The 18702-nt window shown below is 38.6% G+C and overlaps 1 protein-coding gene across 1 annotated transcript in view; it reads left to right on the top strand.

Moving 5' to 3' along the window:
- The window catches only part of CLTRN (collectrin, amino acid transport regulator), a 38114-nt gene extending 20877 nt beyond the window's left edge, over positions 1 to 17237 (top strand). The window contains exons 5-6 of the mRNA XM_010366062.2: positions 4711 to 4905; positions 16429 to 17237. Coding sequence (XP_010364364.1) covers positions 4711 to 4905; positions 16429 to 16585 — 352 coding nt within the window. The 3' untranslated portion in view covers positions 16586 to 17237. The remainder of the gene's footprint in view (positions 1 to 4710; positions 4906 to 16428) is intronic.
- The last annotated feature ends 1465 nt before the right edge of the window (positions 17238 to 18702 follow it).

Raw genomic sequence — 18702 nt, 5'->3', positions numbered from 1 at the left:
TATTTTACTATTTTTCCCGACTTCTCGACAGTTTTTTTTTTGTTGTTGAGACGGAGTCTCGCTCTGTCCCCCAGGCTGGAGTGCAGTGGCCGGATCTCAGCTCACTGCAAGCTCTGCCTCCCAGGTTTACGCCATTCTCCTGCCTCAGCCTCCCGAGTAGCTGGGACTACAGGCACCCGCCACCTCGCCCGGCTAGGTTTTTTTTTTTTGTATTTTTTAGTAGAGACGGGGTTTCACCGGGTTAGGCAGGATGGTCTCGATCTCCTGACCTCGTGATCCACCTGTCTCGGCTTCCCAAAGTGCTGGGATTACAGGCTTGAGCCACCGTGCCCGGCCTACTTCCTGACAGTTTTACTCCTTCCCTCCTTATGATCGTAAGAAACTCAAAAGTGAAACGAATTCATGACTTTCAAGAATTAGTAGGATGCAACTTGTATTTCTTTCAATTACTGTGCATTTAGTATGTGTCAAAACTTCAAATACCACATTTGATTGATGTTGGGGAAAGGTCTACTCAAAAAATGAGCTCAGGAAATAAACTAGAACAAAACAAAGTAGCTCTCCCCACAAAAGATTTACAAGTTACTGAAATACATATTATTATTTTTACCAAGGATAAATACCTACTGGAATAACTCATTAGCTCTCTGTAAAATGTTAACACTTAAGAAAATGAGTATATAATCAAATGTCAAAGGTTTTTGTGAACATGATCTGTTTCTTTTGCTGAAACAAAGGCACTGAGGATTTATACCAATGGGCAATGATTGAATCTGCCCTAACAAGAAAGTTTGGACTAAATTGCTTCTTCACTTTTGCCACTAAGAATGCTGTTAAGACTCTCACCACTTAGGGAGTAAGAATTTAAAATATCATACTTCATGTGAAAAAAGATTTTTTTCATGTCTTGTGATCTGTGAGGGCTACAAGGAAAATGAAGGCACTGGGTTAAACCAGGCCTTCAGTTGATAGGAGAAGGAAGAGTGAGTGCTTAGGGTGAAGGTCCAGGAAGTATTAATACATGAATATGTTCACAACAAAATGTCTGTTTCAAGGGTCCTAGCAAGAGAATCTGTTTAGGAAGTGGGGATAGCCAACAGAATGAGAATTTATGTTAGGGAATTAGTAGGGCACATCAGGATTGGATGAAAATAAAGGAAACTATACTACAAAGGAAGGATAGAGTGAAAAAAAGGAGATGGTGTTTAGAGAGCAAATAATAGGAATTTCAAGGCTGAAGAATCTAAGTGATTGGGCAAAATAGTACTAGTTCCACCTAATATTTGCATACCACTTTTTGGTTCACAAGGAATGTTCTTATACATCTGTGGCATTTAATAATGACACCAACAATTTTTTTGTTTTCTTTTTAAGAGACTGGCTTTAAAGTCTGGCTTTGTTGCCCAAGCTAGAGTGCAGTACCGTGATAGTAGCTCACGCAGCCTTGAACTCCTGGGGTTCAAGTGATCCTCTTGTCTCAGCTTCCTGAGTAGCCGGGACTAGGGGGATGTGCCACTATGCCTGGCTAATTTTAATTTTTTTTTTTTGTAGAGACAGGGTCTCGCTATGTTGTCCAGGCTGCCCTTGAACTGGCCTCAGGCAATCCTCCTGTCTCAGACTCCCAAAGTGCTGGGATTACAGGCATGAGCCACTGCACCCAGCCAACACCAATAATTTTTGAGTAATTATTATTATCTTTCCTTTATAAATGAAGAAACTGAGGCTCAGGGAGATTAATTTATTTGTTAAGGCCACCATGCTAGAAAGAGAAAGAGTGAGGACTTGAACCTAGGCATGCTGCCACCACATCCAGTGAATTTTCCTGTTTTCCAGAGTACACAAAGAACTAAAACAGACATCTCAGAATTGGTTGGTCATTCCTTTACACAAAGTGCGTAGGGTGAAGGTCCAGGAAGTACATGAATTTGTTCACAAAATGTCTATTTCAAAGGTCCTAGCAGGATAAACTATTTAGGAAGTGGGAATAGCCAACAGAATGAGAATTACAGAATTCTCATTTCAAGTAAAATAGTTGAAATGGACAAAACAGAGTACTGGACTTTTTACCAATACAGAGTATACATGGTATGAGGTAAAGAAGTGACCAACTAATTCCAAGATGTCTGTTTTAGTTCTTTTGTGAGGGCCTGGCCTAATTCAGCACCACTCTTGGCTGAAAGATATACATGATGCTTGATGCCAATTGGTGATTCCAGTGGTGTAGCAGATTTAATATGTGCCTGAGCTAGAACTTCCAGTAGGTCTGCGAGGTGATAGAATACATTCCAAGCCTAGAGTAAGCAAGTAACAAAGGGTTAACCAACTAGGAAGTTAGAATGAGAATGCAGAGCAACTTTTCATTTTTCTCTGAGTTATATCTTAGCAGTGGGTTTCATTATTTTGTGGAAAAGTTTGTGCTCTCAGATGATCAATATTGGTTTATGACAAAATAAAATATTCCATTGTTGGATAAAAATCCCTTGTTGTAGATTATCTGGCTAGAGTTCACTTTCTCATCCATGAGTAATCATGCCTCAGCATAGATATTTATTTACTAAAGGAGTCTTTCCTGATAGCCTGGTGCTGGCCTGCAGAGATTCTCAAGCCATACTATCAGGCTGTAGACTTGAGCTGTCCAGTACCGTAGCCACCAGCCAAATGTGGTTATTAAGCACCTGAAATGTGACTAATCCAAAGTTAGGTGTGCTCACAGTGTAAAACATAAACCAAATTTCAAAGACATTGTACAAAATAAAATGTGAAGCCCCAGCCTGAGCAATATAGCGAGACCCTGTCTACACACACACACACACACACACACACACACACAGAGCCAGGTGTGATGGCACACACCTGTAGTCCTAGCTACTCGGGAGGTTGATGCAGGAGGATTGCTTGAGCCCAGGAGTTTGAGGCTACAAAGAGCCATGATTGTTCCTGTCTCAAAAAACAAACAAGCAAAATGCAACGTCAACTTGATACTGATTACATGTTGAAATTATGTTTTCTTGGATATATTGGACAAAAAATACATTGTTAAAATTAGTTTCATCTGTTTATTTTAGTGCAGCTACTAGAAACTTTTAAGTCACATGAAGCTCGCATTATGTTTCTGTTTTCCAAGGCTGCTCTAGAGGTAGACAAAAGCAGCTTGCGTAATGTGAATTCAGTAAAGGTCATAAAATATCTCCAAGGACTCTCCAGTTTACAGTTAGAAATTCACTTATTTGGTTTCAATTAAATAAGTCTTTGCTACCAACCTCTCCTTAACTGCCACCACCACTAAAAATGCAGATATTTCCTAGGAAAAGTAACGTTTTTCTAAGCTTTTGAACTCCTAAATCATTACTTGTCTTTAGTCCTATGGAACTACCTGCAGTTTGCTGAACAAGTCTTACTTTACCCTGTCTCCATTCCTGTGCTCACTACATACTTTGGTCTATAAACTCCTACTTGTCCCTCAAAACAGAGCTTAAAAATGGCCTCTACAGCAAAGCAGCTCTGACTTCTCACAGTGGTGTACTTGGTTCTTCCCTCTGCTCACACTGTGCCCGTATTTGCCTCTTTCACAGAACATTTTGCACTGCACCGTGGTTGTGGATCTACTAATCTGTCACCCTTCTAGACCGTAAGCTCCTTGATATTTTAATTTCACGTTGTATCTCCAGCATCTAGCACAGTATTTGATATTTAGTAAGTTTTTGGTAAATGTTTGTTGAATTAAGGAAAAAAAAGATCAAGATCAAGTTGATGAATTTGAAGCCACTCCTGGTTCATGTTTTCTTTTTTGCTTCTGGTTTTCTTTACTTCTCCTATTCATCACCCATATTTTACATGTAATTTTACTTTTGGGTGCTGTGATATTTATGTAAGCCACCTTAAATAGAGCTTTGTCATTCTAATCTAGATGCTACTCACACAGGACAGGTGAAACCCAAATTGGGGCTTAGCCCATGAGGATTTTGGGCTTTGCCCAGGAAAGAATCCAAGAGAGAGCCAGAAGTAGAAGAAAACAACTTTATTGAAGAGGCAGTATTACATCTCCGGTGATGTTACTGCTCTGTGACTGCTCCTGCAGAGCAGGACTACCCTGTAGGCAGAGACTGGCAGCTCAGGGCAATTTTGCAGTCATATTTATACCCATTTTTAATTACATGTAGATTAAGGAGCAATTTATGCAGAAATTTATAGGGAAGGGTAATAACTTTGGGGTCATCACGTCATTGCCATGGAAAGGGGTGGTAACTCCCAGGTGTTGCCATGGCAATGGTAAACTGACATGGCACACTGGTGGGCATGTCTGATGGAAAGCTGCTTCCCCCACCCCCCGCCGGCTCTGTTTTAGTTCGTCCTCAATTTGGTCCAGGACCAGAGCCCTACCTCCAGAGACGAATCCCTACTCCTACCTTACTACCTCTCAGGAAATAAAACATGGTGGACAGAGCTCAAAGCTCAGGACTTCTGGACATTCACAACAATGGGGGCAGCAGTGGATACATGGGTATCCCTCTGGCAGCTAGCGTTGTAACTTAAGAGAAACTGTCGCATGATTGCCCTCAGCAAACTTTCTAGTCAACTTGAAGTCTCCTGCCAAGAGGATGCTTTGTTTACAGAGATGTTTATAATCATGGAGAAACAGGTTTGTACTTTGTCTTAATAGTTTTTTTTTCTGTCTTATTTTGTTTATTTTTAATTATCATTGCATTTTAGAATGAACAAGAACCGGATCAACGGTGCTTTCTTTCTAAATGACCAAACTCTGGAATTTTTAAAAATCCCTTCCACACTTGCACCACCCATGGACCCATCTGTGCCCATCTGGATTATTATATTTGGTGTGATATTTTGCATCGTCATAGTTGCAATTACACTACTGATTTTATCAGGGATCCGGCAACGTAGAAGGTAAGATATTTAAAAGGAGTGATTGAAAGAGCATTTTCTTATTTCCTCATGACTTGGACAAATCAGGAGATTTTCCTCTGGCTGAAGATGATGCCTTAAATTTGAAACTTTGAAAAAATTGGTGATTTTCAAAAATATCACTGATGCTCTTGTCTTTAGATATATTTTAGAGTCCAATGTCCCTTACTTAACTAGGCTCCTTCCATGACTACCTTTCCCTCTATTCTGTACCACATAAATGTTTCATATCCAGGCTTGATTTTAATATCTGTGTTGTGATTTTGTAAGCTGGATATAAGGAGCTAAACAGACTTTTTGGGTAGGCAGAGTTAATCTTTGGTAGTCATCCACATCCAAATGCCAGCAGTTTCATAGTTCCATGCCTCCCTACCTTGGCTTACCTCTTGTTAGCCCAGTGCATGCAGACTACCATCTTGTCCCCGATGCCTTTGTACTGTTTTACTTCCCTCCCTTTGATGGACACTCATCCCTTGTGTGCCTATGATATTGAATAGAGCTGTGTTGCTCATGGCCTTTAAATCAACTCTCAGCACCAGAATCACCTGGAATACTCGTTTAACATGTAGGTTCCTTGGCCCTATTGCAAACCCACTAAATTAGAATCTCTGAAGGGATGCATTTTAATAAATACTCAGGTTATTCTAATTCATTGAGTTTGAGAGCTTTCAATTTAATAATTTATAGGTAGAGTTTCACTTCTTGAGTTCATTTACCTAGATTCTGGGGGCACTTGCAAACTGCAATGCCTAAATTATTGACACTGCTTCAGGAGGGAATTTAAGACCTGTGGGGAAGTTACTGAGGTAGTGGAGAAGAAGAAGAGACAGGATTTCTCAGCATGATTTTGTTAACCAGTACCTCTAATCCAGGGGGGAAGATGGAAAAATCCTCAGCTTTTCACTAGACTTTAATGCTTGTAAACCTTCCTTTCTGATACTAAGGAAGAGGAATTCTGGTAAGTGGTAATTACAGTGACATGCATTTGAAAGTAACAGGGACATGGTTTTTAAAAGTGTCGGTTCCTACATGGGACATGTGGGATGTGTTTGGCTAAGTATGTGTTTGACTAAATGCTTCTCTTGAAGTTTACTGCTTTCCATATGTTTCACCGTAGTAACTAACAGAAGGTAATAATTTTAAATATTGGGCTTTGTAATTTTATTCACAAATGATAAGTAAAACGCTATGAAATAAATATGGTTTATGTCTAGTCCTCAAATTAAATTCAAAGATTAGGATCCAGTTACATTTACCTGATTTTCTTGATGATCTTGGCATGACATGTAATGTAAAGAGACTTGGTACAAGATGTTCGTTTTGGTTTTTCTTTTGAAAATATTGAGAAGTATTCTTATGCAATGCTTGAATACCAGTGTTTAATATTTTTGTTTTATATTAATCTTGAGATGCTGTGAGTCTGTGTTCTAACAACTGTAACGTTAGTGAATTCACTCCGTCTACTTGGTTTCTAATTTCCTCACTAGTGCAATATAGTGTAGGAGTTAGAAGAATGGACTCTGGAGATAGATTGCTTAGACCCAATGTATTTATCTCTTAGATTCTGCCCTTGTATATAATCCATTAACTGTATGGATATCAGGAAGCACAATGAGTCAGGGAAACTGAGCTTAGGAGAATATAATTTGTGGTGCTAGAGTCAAGCTGGTCAAGTTTATCTTTACTGTTTGCGAATAGGTAACTTTTCTAGAGTGACAGTGAGGCGTACTGGAAATAATTAACTTGGTGGGATAAAAAGAGTTAATACATAGAGTGATTAGAGTGGTATCTGGCACACAGTGAGTGCTCAGTAAGTGTTAGCTGTTACTGTTATTTTATGATCTTGCCATTTGCTGGTCTTTCAGCTAGTTTGTGCTGGGATTAGCTATCTCTTTCCTTCTGAGCAGATTCTGAAGTAATATAATAGTTGAGTGTGTAGCATCATAATTTGTTGCCTGGGAGAAGTGAAGCTGTTGTCACAAACTTGCCTTCACAAATTTATTTCATGTTCAAACTGGGAAGCAGATGGACAAATCTCTTGTGTAAACCGGGAGAGCGTCAATAATTAGCAAATATAATCAGGAAAATTATGACAACCTTCTGAAGATAAATTGTTTGTTGTGTTTTAAGTTTGACACAATTTGTGATGGGTTTCTCCTGGACAAAATGTTGTTTCAAATGTGAGGAGAAGGTGCAGTCTGAAGTGGGGAGAGCCCTGAAAATTGCGATGAAAGCCCTTTCTAATCATGGAAAAGATAGGAGTTGCCCCCAAAACCTTTAGTTTCGAGGAAGATGGTCAAAGGAATGTTCAACAATCTAACCCATACATTAGATAATAATGAACATAGCTTTGTGGTACAGAATCTTTATTATTATTATTATACATTAAGTTCTAGGGTACATGTGCATAACGTGCAGGTTTGTTACATATGTATGCTTGTGCCATGTTGGTGTGCTGCACCCATCAACTCGTCAGCACCCATCAACTCGTCATTTACATCAGGTAAAACTCAGAATGCAAACCCTCTCCCCTCCCCCCTCCCCATAATAGGCCCCAGTGTGTGATGTTCCCCTTCCCGAGTCCAAGTGATCTCATTGTTCAGTTCCCACCTATGAGTGAGAACATGCGGTGTTTGGTTTTCTGTTCTTGCGATAGTTTGCTGAGAATGATGGTTTCCAGCTGCATCCATGTCCCTACAAAGGACACAAACTCATCCCTTTTACGGCTGCATAGTATTCCATGGTGTATATGTGTGTGGTACAGAATCTTAAACTTAGAAGACCTGGAGGGACCATGGGATTATCTAAGTCACCATTCTGCTTCTATGGAGAAGAGTGCCAGAGTCATCTAATACACATATATATATTTAAACTTACTATTGAGGAAATTTCTCAGCAAAGCTTTAACAATTCTGTTATCTTTGCCAATAACACCATTATATTAGTTATTCAGGGACACTGAGTGGCAAGTATGCAACCAATGGAGCCCAGACTAGGTAAACTCAAATACCAGCTATTCCCTTTACCTGTATAATCTTAGTTGAGTCACCTGATTTCCAGGGATCTCAGTTTCTCCATCTGCAACAGGGAGATGATGTTTCACAGGGCTTTCATGAGGATTGACTGACATAAATGTGTATAAAGTACTAGGATATAGTGTGCAGTAAATAAACAGTAATTATTATTATCCAAGATCAGCTTAACCTATTGCTATGATTAAGAGGTGCTGGGAAAGGATCTCTTTTCCACCAAGATATTGTGGAAAATATCTTGGTATTTTCCATCATACTGTAGAAACTTCTCTAATTCACCAACTCATTGCTTGGATTTTATTAAATGCTTGTTTTATTTTATTAAGGTGTTATTAACAAATAAAAGTTGTATATATTTATGGCATATAAGGTGATGTTTTGATATATGTATATATTATGAAATGGCTAAATCAAATAATTAACATATTCATCACTTCACATACTTATTTTAGGGGAGGAGATCACATACTTAATTTAGGGGGCAAGCATTTAAGATCTACTCTCTTAGCAGTTTTCAAGTATGCAGTACATAATTATTAACTATAGTCATCATGCTGTACAGTACATTGCCCAAACTTATTCCTTTTGTCTAAGAGAAACTTTGTGTCTTTGACCAACATCTCCCCCCACCCACGCCAGCTCCTGGCAACCACCATTCTACCCTCTGCTTGTATAAATTCAACTTTTTTAGATTCCACGAATAAATGAGACCATGTGACATTTGTCTTTCTGTGCCTGGCTTACTTCATTTAGCATACTGTTCTTCAGGTTCATCCGTATTGTCACAAATGTCAGGATTTCCTTCTTTTTGAAGGCTGAATAGTATTTCATCATACCACATTTTCTTTATCCATTCATTCATTGATGGACACTTAGGTTGATTCCATACCTTGTTGTGAATAGTGCTGGGTTGAACGTAAAAGTGCAGAAATTTCTTTGATGTAATGGTTTCAATTCTTTTGGGTATATACTCAGAGTGGGATTGCTGGATCATATGGTAGTTTATTTTTTATTTTTTGAGGAACTGCCATACTGTTTTCCATAATGGCTGTACTAATTTACATTCCCTGCAGTAGTGTACCAGGGTTCCCTTTCCTCCACATCCTCACCAACGCTTGCTATGTTTCGTCTTTTTGATAATAGGTATTCTAACAGCCATGAGATGGTATCTTATTGTGGTTTTGATTTGCATTTCCCTGATGATAGTGGTGTTGAGCATTCTTTCATGTACCCATTGGCCATTTGTATGTCTTCTTTTGAAAATTTTCTATTCACATCCTTGCCCATTTTTAAATTGGGTTATTTGTTTTCTTGTTATTGAGTTGTTTGAGTTTCTTATGTATTTTTGGATATTAACTCTTTTGCTGTGCAGAAACGTTTTATTTTGATGTAAATCCCATTTGTCTATTTTTGAATTTGTTTTTGTGCTTTTGGGGTCATTACCCAGACCAATGTCATGGAGCTTTTCTCCTATGTTTTCTTCTAGTAGTTTTACAGTTTCAGGTCTTATGTTTAATTCTTTAATCTATTTTGAGTTAATTTTTGTATTTGGTGTGAGACAACAATCCAGTTTCATTCTTTTGCATCTAGATATCCAGTTTTCCTAACACCTTCTATTGAAGAGATTGTTCTTTCCTCATTGTGTGTTCTTGCCACCTTTGTTGAAGATCTGCTGGCCATAAATGCATGGATTTATTTCTATCCTTGCTGTTCTGTTCCATTGGTCTATGTGTCTGTTTTGATGCCACTACCATGCTGAATAAACACTTTTTTAAAATGCAAGTAATCCTATGAGGTCTACAGGTCACCACAATAGTAGTGAATTGGTTAACCAGCTCTCTGTCTAAAAAATACCCTGATTTGTAGCATTTGCCAGTTTCCCATCAAGGCTGAAAAATTCTGAATAAATACTCTGATTTGTAGCATTTGCCATTTTCCCATCAAGGCTGAAAAATTCTGAATATTTAGCAATCAGCCCTTGAAAACCCATACCAGCCAGATCTAGCACACCATTACAGCTGCCACCTCTTTGTGAAATACCTAGAAGAGGTTGCTTCTCTATTGCCCTCTAGTTGAGAATAGCAGTTTGTGGAAATGAGAGATTCGTTGAAGGAAAAAGCTTGGAAACGTGATTTTTAAAATTTGGGGCAACTATCAGGGAGCAGAACAAGTGGGAAGGCAACCAAGATGAACTGCATATACTTCATAATAATGTCTCTACTAGATTTAGTGTCTAGCCACAGCCTAGAAGTAGATGTGTTAGTTATATGGTCAATTTTATGATGGTAGTGATAATGATGATGGTGATAGTGATAGTGATGGTGATGATGGTGATGGTGATGGTGATGAAGTTGATAATGTGATGTGTGTTTTAATAGAGCACTAAACTAAGACTCTTGGTTTTGGTTTCCAGTCTCTGGCATTTGTTAGCTGTGTCTTTGAGCAGGTCACATAAGGAAAATGATGACAATATTTTCTTAAATAGTGTAGTGATGAGAAGACAAAATCAGAGAATATACCTAGTGGTTTACATGCTAGAAAGTGCTATATCTATTAAAGTTACTAGCATGATCATAAAAAGCAGTTACAAAGTGCTAATTTTATATAACCTGGAACTTTGTGGTTTGTAAGGAGAGTCATGGACACAGCACAATTTCAGATTTACATGTACATACTAGAATTGATATTGAATCCAGTATATAAATAGACTGTTATAATGTTAGACCTTAGTTGGATCTAAGATCACAACTGGGGCTTAGGAAGGGACTTTAACAATGATTCAAATCCAACCCTCCAGAAACCAGAGCCCAGATAAGTAAAAATATTTTATTGTTTTATTGACCATCCATTCTGTGATAGGAGCTATAGTATGTATTGTAGATGAGACAAACATAAATAACATGGATGGTCCTTGCCTAGAAGGAGATTATAATCTTATAGTAACAAAGCCAGGTCAAAGACTTAGGACATAGAACCCTAGCTAATGCTCCCAGCTGAGTAGAGTCATTAGTAAATTTGCTTGGTTTGTTTCTAGTTATACTTCTATTCCCATAAGGTCAATAGTAAATAAAAATGCATTTGGATTTCCACAAATCTTGTTTTTCACACAAGGGGATGTGGCTCAGTCAACACTTTTATATCCTGAAACTTCACATTCTTACAAAGTCTTAATTAAATGAATAGTCTTAAAAATAGAGCTGTAAATAAAATGAGAATGTCATAGCGAATATAGCAAGTGTTTTTCTTTGCTGTTCTTAAATATGCATACCTGATAAAAATCTAATGTAAGTGTGTTGAGTAAAGCCTGGGGACAGTAAATAGAGTTCTAGGTCAACTCCTTTCACCCATCTTGTTTCATTCTGAAAGACAAGTTACTCTACATATTTGAGTGTCAGTTCCTTCATCTGAAAAACAGGGATGAGGCACGTAGTCGTGGTTGGGTGGTTAAAACAATGGATTTCAAAAACAGTGATAATAAACTATGCATAATATCGCAGTAAGAATTAAGTGAGATGATGTATACAAAACGCCTAGTCTGATTTCTACCATGTAATAAATACTTAATATTATCATTAGCATTATCATTGCTATTATATGGCACATGTAAAGCAACTTGCCTACAGTCACATGGTTAAAAAGTAATAGTAACAGGATTTAAAACCAGATAGGTTTGATTTCAAAGTCCATCAATCTCGCTGTGCTACAATGCCCACTCAAATCATTCCAGTAACCCTATTTTCCCCCAGAATCATCCAGAGCGATTCTGAGGACAGTCTCAATTCCCCGGTAATTGATTCTGTCCCGTTTGAAAATCATATTTGTCTGTCTTTTATTGTCTTTCTGGCTATTCTTGGATCTTGGCTCTTTAGCTTTATTTACTTATTTATTTATTGAGACAGAGTCTCGCTCTGTCACCCAGGCTGGAGTGCAGTGGCGCGATCTTGGCTCACTGCAAGCTCCACCTCCCAGGTTCACGCCATCTTCCTGCCTTAGCCTCCCGAGTTGCTGGGACTACAGGCGCCCGCCAACATGCCTGGCTAATTTTTTTGTATTTTTAGTAGAGACGGGGTTTCATCATGTCAGCCAGGATGATCTTGATTTCCTGACCTTGTGATCTGCCCACCTCAGCCTCCCAAAGTGCTGGGATTACAGGCGTGAGCCACCACGCCCGGCCTCTTTAGGTCTATTTTTTTTTTTTTTTTTTTTTTTTTGAGACAGAGTCTTGCTTTCTTGCCCAGGCTGGAGTGCATTGGTGAGAACTCTGCTTACTGCAACCTCTACCTCCCGGGTTCAAGCAATTCTGTTGCCTCAGCCTCCCGAGTAGCTGGGACTACGGGCATATGCCACCGCGCCCGGATAATTTTTGTATTTTTAGTAGAGATGGGGTTTCACCATATTGGCCAGCCTGGCCTCGAACTCCTGACCTCAGGTGATCCGCCCATCTCAGCCTTCCAAAGTGCTGGGATTACAGGTGTGAGCCCCCATGCCTGGCGGTCAGCTCTATTTTGTTTGAAGGAGGACAGAAATACTCTTTCTGCTTTTGGCACCTTTACTTTATCTTATAACAGAGCAAACCCTGTTCCTCAACATCCCCTAGCTCTGAGGGCCACACCTGATACTTCTTTTCTCCCCTCTTTTGCCCCTCTTCTCTCTATATTTATGAGATATATGAGAGATATTCACTCTCAGGGCTCCTAGGAGCTCGTTCCAGGTATTTTAATCAGTTTTTTCATCCTCTTCCTGAATCCTCTGACATTGCAGGAATAGCATAAGTAATTAACACTTGATTTTAGTTTTCAGGAAAAAGAACTCATGTTTTTAGCAGAACATCAAATCAGAATGATCCAGAAAGATAGTTAAGTTTTATTATTCTTAGTAAAAGCAACGCACAGGTAGTGAATCAGTTTATTACAGCAAACACTATGAAACGTGACAAAGTGATACATTACTGTTAGATAACCTTTGAGCTGCTTATCATGTCCACCAAGCAGCAAGTTCCTGACACTGCAATTTGTGAAGTCCAGCAATGCCAGGACTCTGCAACTGGATCTAAGGTTGTAAAAGAACAATATGCACCTAATTTGTCACTGACACAGCTCAGTTTGATAAATTTCCACAGCAATTCCCCTTGGAATCTTTTTGTTTGAGATATTGTTGTTCTTCTAAAGAAGAAAAACTTGTCCTCATTTGTTTACATCTTCCTTTTTAGTTTTTCCCCATTCATTTGTGATGCCTGATGAATAATTTTTCCTTGTTGCTGGGAAGGGGGAAGCGAGATTCCTTGTAATGATCACGTACGTCTAGCTCTTTGTCATTTTTCTTCTGACTCCATAAATACTTTTTTTTATTAACTGAAGAAACTGGACAATAGGCACCAGCAATCATTATTTCAAAGACTACTGTTGCATTGCCACCTACTTCAGAATGCTTCCTTTACTAAAATGTTTGTAATACAGGTTTCATACTTAACATATACAAATATCAGGGTAAAATTTTTCTGTCCGCAATCTATTTATTTTTGTGGAAAATTATTCACTCCAAGCCCAGTGAGGAGTGATTTTGGGGGAATTCACGTGAGATAGCCATTTTTAATGATAATTTATAGACATTTGCTACTTACAGTTTCATCTTTAGAAGAAACATTCCTCTCTCTTATAAAGCATTAAAATGGGGGGAGGGAGGATGAGTGTATATGGCATTTTTCTGTTTCATTGAATTCATTTTAGGACAAGAACTGTATCTCTTCCATACACATAGTAGACACTCAAAATGTAGCTGTTAGTGAATGTTGGATAGTATGAATGGAAGTGATGTGATTGGTGGTTATAGAATGTCGATGTCCTTTGCTTTCTGGAGGATGTGGAAAGTGACAATACACCTATCTACAGGAAGAGGAACCAAAGTGTTCTAATCCTCTGGTGGGTAATTTCACCTGGGAGGATCCTCTCACATTAAAATCTATGTCCACCCCAACCCATGCTGATTGCTGATTGCTGATGCTTGGCATGGCCAGTGCTGTATCTTCACCCCAAGGATGGAAAAATATAGCAGCCTGTCTTTCACTAGGTCTCTAGGACCACAACTCCTGACTTTCAACCCAGCATTGGGCCAGAAGTTTTATTAATAAATGTTTAAAATGTGGCATCTGCAATTCAGTGATTGCCTGTTGTGTCTAATTGTGATATTTAATGGTGGCATCTGCAATGATAAAATACTTTCAAATGATGACATTGGGATCAACAGAATTGGAATTCTACTTTACCTTTGTTTTAAATGAACAACTATTTGAAATTATTTAATAAACCATCAGCAAAGCCTAAAATACAAGAGATACAAGAAATTTCTTGTGTGTAAAATTCCCTTCCTTCCTTCCTTCCTTCCTTCCTTCCTTCCTTCCTTCCTTCCTTATTTCTTGTGGTAAAGCCCATTCAAGGTCTACCTAGGGTTACTGCCTGAGTAACTTTACCTACAACGTTAGTCCATACATACATACATACATCTAATTGTTCAATCTACCATCTATCATCTGTCCATCCATCCATCCATCCGTCCATCCAGTCAGCCAGCCATTAATTTATCATCTAGCCAACCAGCAATTGAACTACATTCATTGATTATTTTATCCATCTGTCCATCTATCCTTCATCATTTGTTCAGCCACCCACCCATCTTCTACCCATCCATGTATTTATTATCCAGCCAGTCAGCCATTAATCTACTTTCATTGATTCATCCACCCATAGAGTTGAATGCCTACTCTGTGCTGAGTCCAGATCAGCTGTTTTGCAAAACATTTTTAAATTTGGATTTTTCTGATTAGGCTCCTCATTATGAGATTTAGGTCAAAACAAATTGGAGGGGGTGGGGCTGGAACACAGGAAAAACATATATGTGATTTACTCAGTGTATGACATCAGGACAGACTTGTCAGTTTTTTTCATTGTTGGAAATTTTCACTAGATTTCTCTTTTGGCAAAATACAAGTGTCTTTTTAGAATTAATATTTTGCTTATGGGGGTGATATCTTGAGACCATGTGAATATCCTGTTCTCCAACCATCCCTCACGTAATGGTTTAGTATCCATTGATAATCCTCATCAGAATCAATTATTATTACAGTGGTGAGTTTCTGTTGCTATTACTCTTTCTATATTCGTTGGCATTCTTCTATAAAAAAAGGGCTTTCTCTTTTCTCCCCTTTCTTCCACCATCTTCTTTAAAGCACATTCTCATGCAGGACTAATAAGAATTCCATCTCAGTCATCACTGGGGCACCTTCACCATCTCCTCACCTGTTAGAGACTCACCAAGGTCCTGAGGGACTCCCATAGTGGTGGGACTTTACCCTGGTCACCACTGCAGTGCCTAACATCTCAGCCAGATGATCTCTTCGTTTCTGCTATTTGGCATTTCCACAAATTCGTGGGACAAGAGAATCCTTTGCAAGTCCAGGAGCCTCATGCCTAACATCATTCCTCCATGGTGTCACCATGGAGTGGTGCTCCAGCATCCAACCTGTGATAAGCCTTAGGGAAACCCCTACTTCTTTTGGTTGCCTAGAGGCACCGACCTCTCTTTTTTCTTTTACTGCATGATATCAAGCATAATTGTCTCATTGTTTTAGTCTTTCACAAAAGACAGGAAAACCCTTTGAATTTGAGTCTACAGTTTTCCACACTCCAAAGAAATACTACAGATCTGCATATTACTTCGGTTGGAGTCAGCAAGGTCTACAAAGGATGAAACTATGAGAAACTCAAAAATTTTTCCTGTCATATGGAATTTTTGGAGTGACCTGGAATTATAACTACAAGTTGTAAAGTAGTTAGGGAAAATGTGCTCTGAGTTCCAAAATTGTGACTTGCAAATTAACACAATTATTTTGTAATGAGTAGAGCCAAGCAGCAATTTCTGAAGTTTATAGTACCTATTTTCTACAAAGTAATGTTAATTTGCTTTGTGATAGCTCATTTCTATTTGTTTTTCACTCAACATTTTCAGACCATTAATTTGTCAAATCCCATGAGAGGAATTTATTACTTTTAACAATTCAATTGGTATTAAGTTGTTCTCCTAGAGATGGATTTTAAACTTGCGAATTTACTATACATTTTCTTCACATTACTTCATGCAATTCGTGTGTGTGAATGTCTGTGTATATATGTGCATATACACTCATATTCATTCATATACATATTCATCTATATTGATTTTAGTATTCTAAATAAGACCACTTGTTTTGATCACTATGTATATGTCATCTATACAGACTTCTCAACTTGATAGTATCTTTTCACCTCACCAACTCTTTATGGTCTTTGAAATTCGTTTGAAAATTACACAATATCATTAATTATTTCATTGTTCTAAGGTTCCTATTCCCTTCCTGTTCTCCATGTTCGTACAGAAGACCATATGCAACCATGCTTATGGTCCTTCTAGAAGCCAATCACTCTTTTTTATGTGCTTTTAGAAAGAACAAAGAACCATCTGAAGTGGATGACGCTGAAGATAAGTGTGAAAACATGAACACAATTGAAAATGGCATCCCCTGTGATCCCCTGGACATGAAGGGAGGGCACATGAATGATGCCTTCATGACAGAGGATGAGAGGCTCACCCCTCTCTGAAGGGCTGTTGTTCTGCTTCCTCAAGAAGTTAAACATTTGTTTCTGTGTGACTGCTGAGCATCCTGAAATACCAAGAGCAGATCATATATTTTGTTTCACCATTCTTCTTTTGTAATAAATTTTGAATGTGCTTGAAACTGAAAAGCAATCAATTATACCCATGAACACCACTGAAATCATAAGCTATTGATGACTCAAAATATTCTAAAATATTTTTCTGACAATATAGTGTATAAATGTGGTCATGTGGTTTTTGTAGTTATTGATTTAAGCATTTTTAGAAATAAGATCAGGACTATATATATATTTTCACACTTCAAAGACCTAAGGAAAAATAAATTTTCCAGTGGAGAATACATATAACATGGTGTAGAAATCATTGAAAATGGATCCTTTTTGATGATCACTTATATCACTCTGTATATGACTAAGTAAACAAAAGTGAGAAGTAATTATTGTAAATGGATGGCTAAAAATGAAAGTATTGATATACAGGGTAGAATTTTATCCTGTTATCACACCAACAGTTGCTTATATATTTTCTGAATATCAGCCCCTAATAGGATAATTCTATTTGTTGACCATTTCTACAATTTGTAAAAGTCCAATCTGTGCTAACTTAATAAAGTAATAATCATCTCTTTTTGATTGTATGACTGATTGCGGTCTGAAATATATTTTCACACTGTGGAACATAGTCTTGTTTTTATTGGTTATCTTTAGTCTGCTCTACAGCCCTAGAAATGAATTATTTTTGTTATGTGTATCCTTGTTTGAAGACACCTTCTAGTTTTTAGGTTGATTCTGTTTCCAGATAGGCCATGATAATTCTAAATTCTAAGAACAATGATTATACATTTATTAATGAAAATAAAATTTGCTACTCAATTTCCCACCACTATCACCCATAGTTAAAGTTACAGCAGTAGTCTCTAACTCACTTCCCTGCCTCCAGTGTGCCTCCTTGCATACAAACTCTAAGATAGGTAGCTGCATACAGCAGGTTTATTGGGGCATGTGCTCAGGAGGTACACCTTTAAGAAGTGAGGAAGGCAAAGTGTGGCGGACAGATGTTAAGGTGGCCCCCATCATTCCCATCTCTTGGTATTCACGCCTTCATATAATCCCCTCCCCTTCAGTGAGTATGGTACCTGTGGCTTGCTTCTAATGAATAGAATACAATAAAGGTGATGAGATGTCACACTCTTGCAGTTACTTTATATTATATCTGAGTCTGTCTTGCTAGCAGATTTGTTTTTGAGATCTTCTTGCTGTCTTGATTCACTAAGTGGCCATGTTGGGAAAGCCCATGTGAAAGAAACTGTGGTCAGCTTCTAGGACAGAGGTGTCCAATCTTTTGGCTTCCCTGGGCCAAATTTGAAGAAGAAGAATTGTCTTGGGTCACACAAAATACACGAACACGATACCTGATGAGCTAAACAAAATTCGCCAAAAATGTTTACGAATCTGTGTTGTTCTACATTCAAAGCTGCCCTGGGCTGCAGGCAGCCCGCAGGCCACAGGTTAGACAAGCTTGCTCTAGGAATTGCTGGTGACCTCTAGGCACCAAGGACAGCCTCCAACCAACAGCCATCAAGAAGCTGGAATCCTCAGTCTTACAACAAGGAAATGAATTCTGACAACTGGAGTAAGCTTGGAAGCAGATTTTCCCCCATTCAGATCTCCGGATGAGAATGCAGTCTGACCTATGCTTTGCAGCCTGAGCAGAAGAACCAGTTAGGCTGTACCCAGACTCTTGACCATGGACACTGTGAGATGATAAACGTGTATTTTTTTAAGCTGTTAAGTTTGTGGCAGCAACAGGTAACAAATAGAGTAGGATTAGGCAGAGGGAGAAACAACCAGAAACATGGTTACAATAGAAGCCTCAGCTAATCTTTCTGGAAGCTCAGGAGCTGGGGCTATTCCTGATTGAGTTAAGGGAGCAGGGTCTTTGTATCTCCACATTGGCCAGGCATGCCTGTGGGTGCCTTCTGGGAGAGGGTCTATCCTTGAAAAAGGCAGTTCACTGTGGCTGGATGCAATTCCCATCGAAGGACTCAGCTGTGAGCCTTCAATAACCAATATTCTTAGCTGCTAGGAATGGGTGTATTGGC

This window comes from Rhinopithecus roxellana, chromosome 7, assembly GCF_007565055.1.
Source record: "Rhinopithecus roxellana isolate Shanxi Qingling chromosome 7, ASM756505v1, whole genome shotgun sequence".
Taxonomy (NCBI): domain Eukaryota; kingdom Metazoa; phylum Chordata; class Mammalia; order Primates; family Cercopithecidae; genus Rhinopithecus; species Rhinopithecus roxellana.
This window is presented reverse-complemented; position numbering and strand designations above follow the sequence as displayed.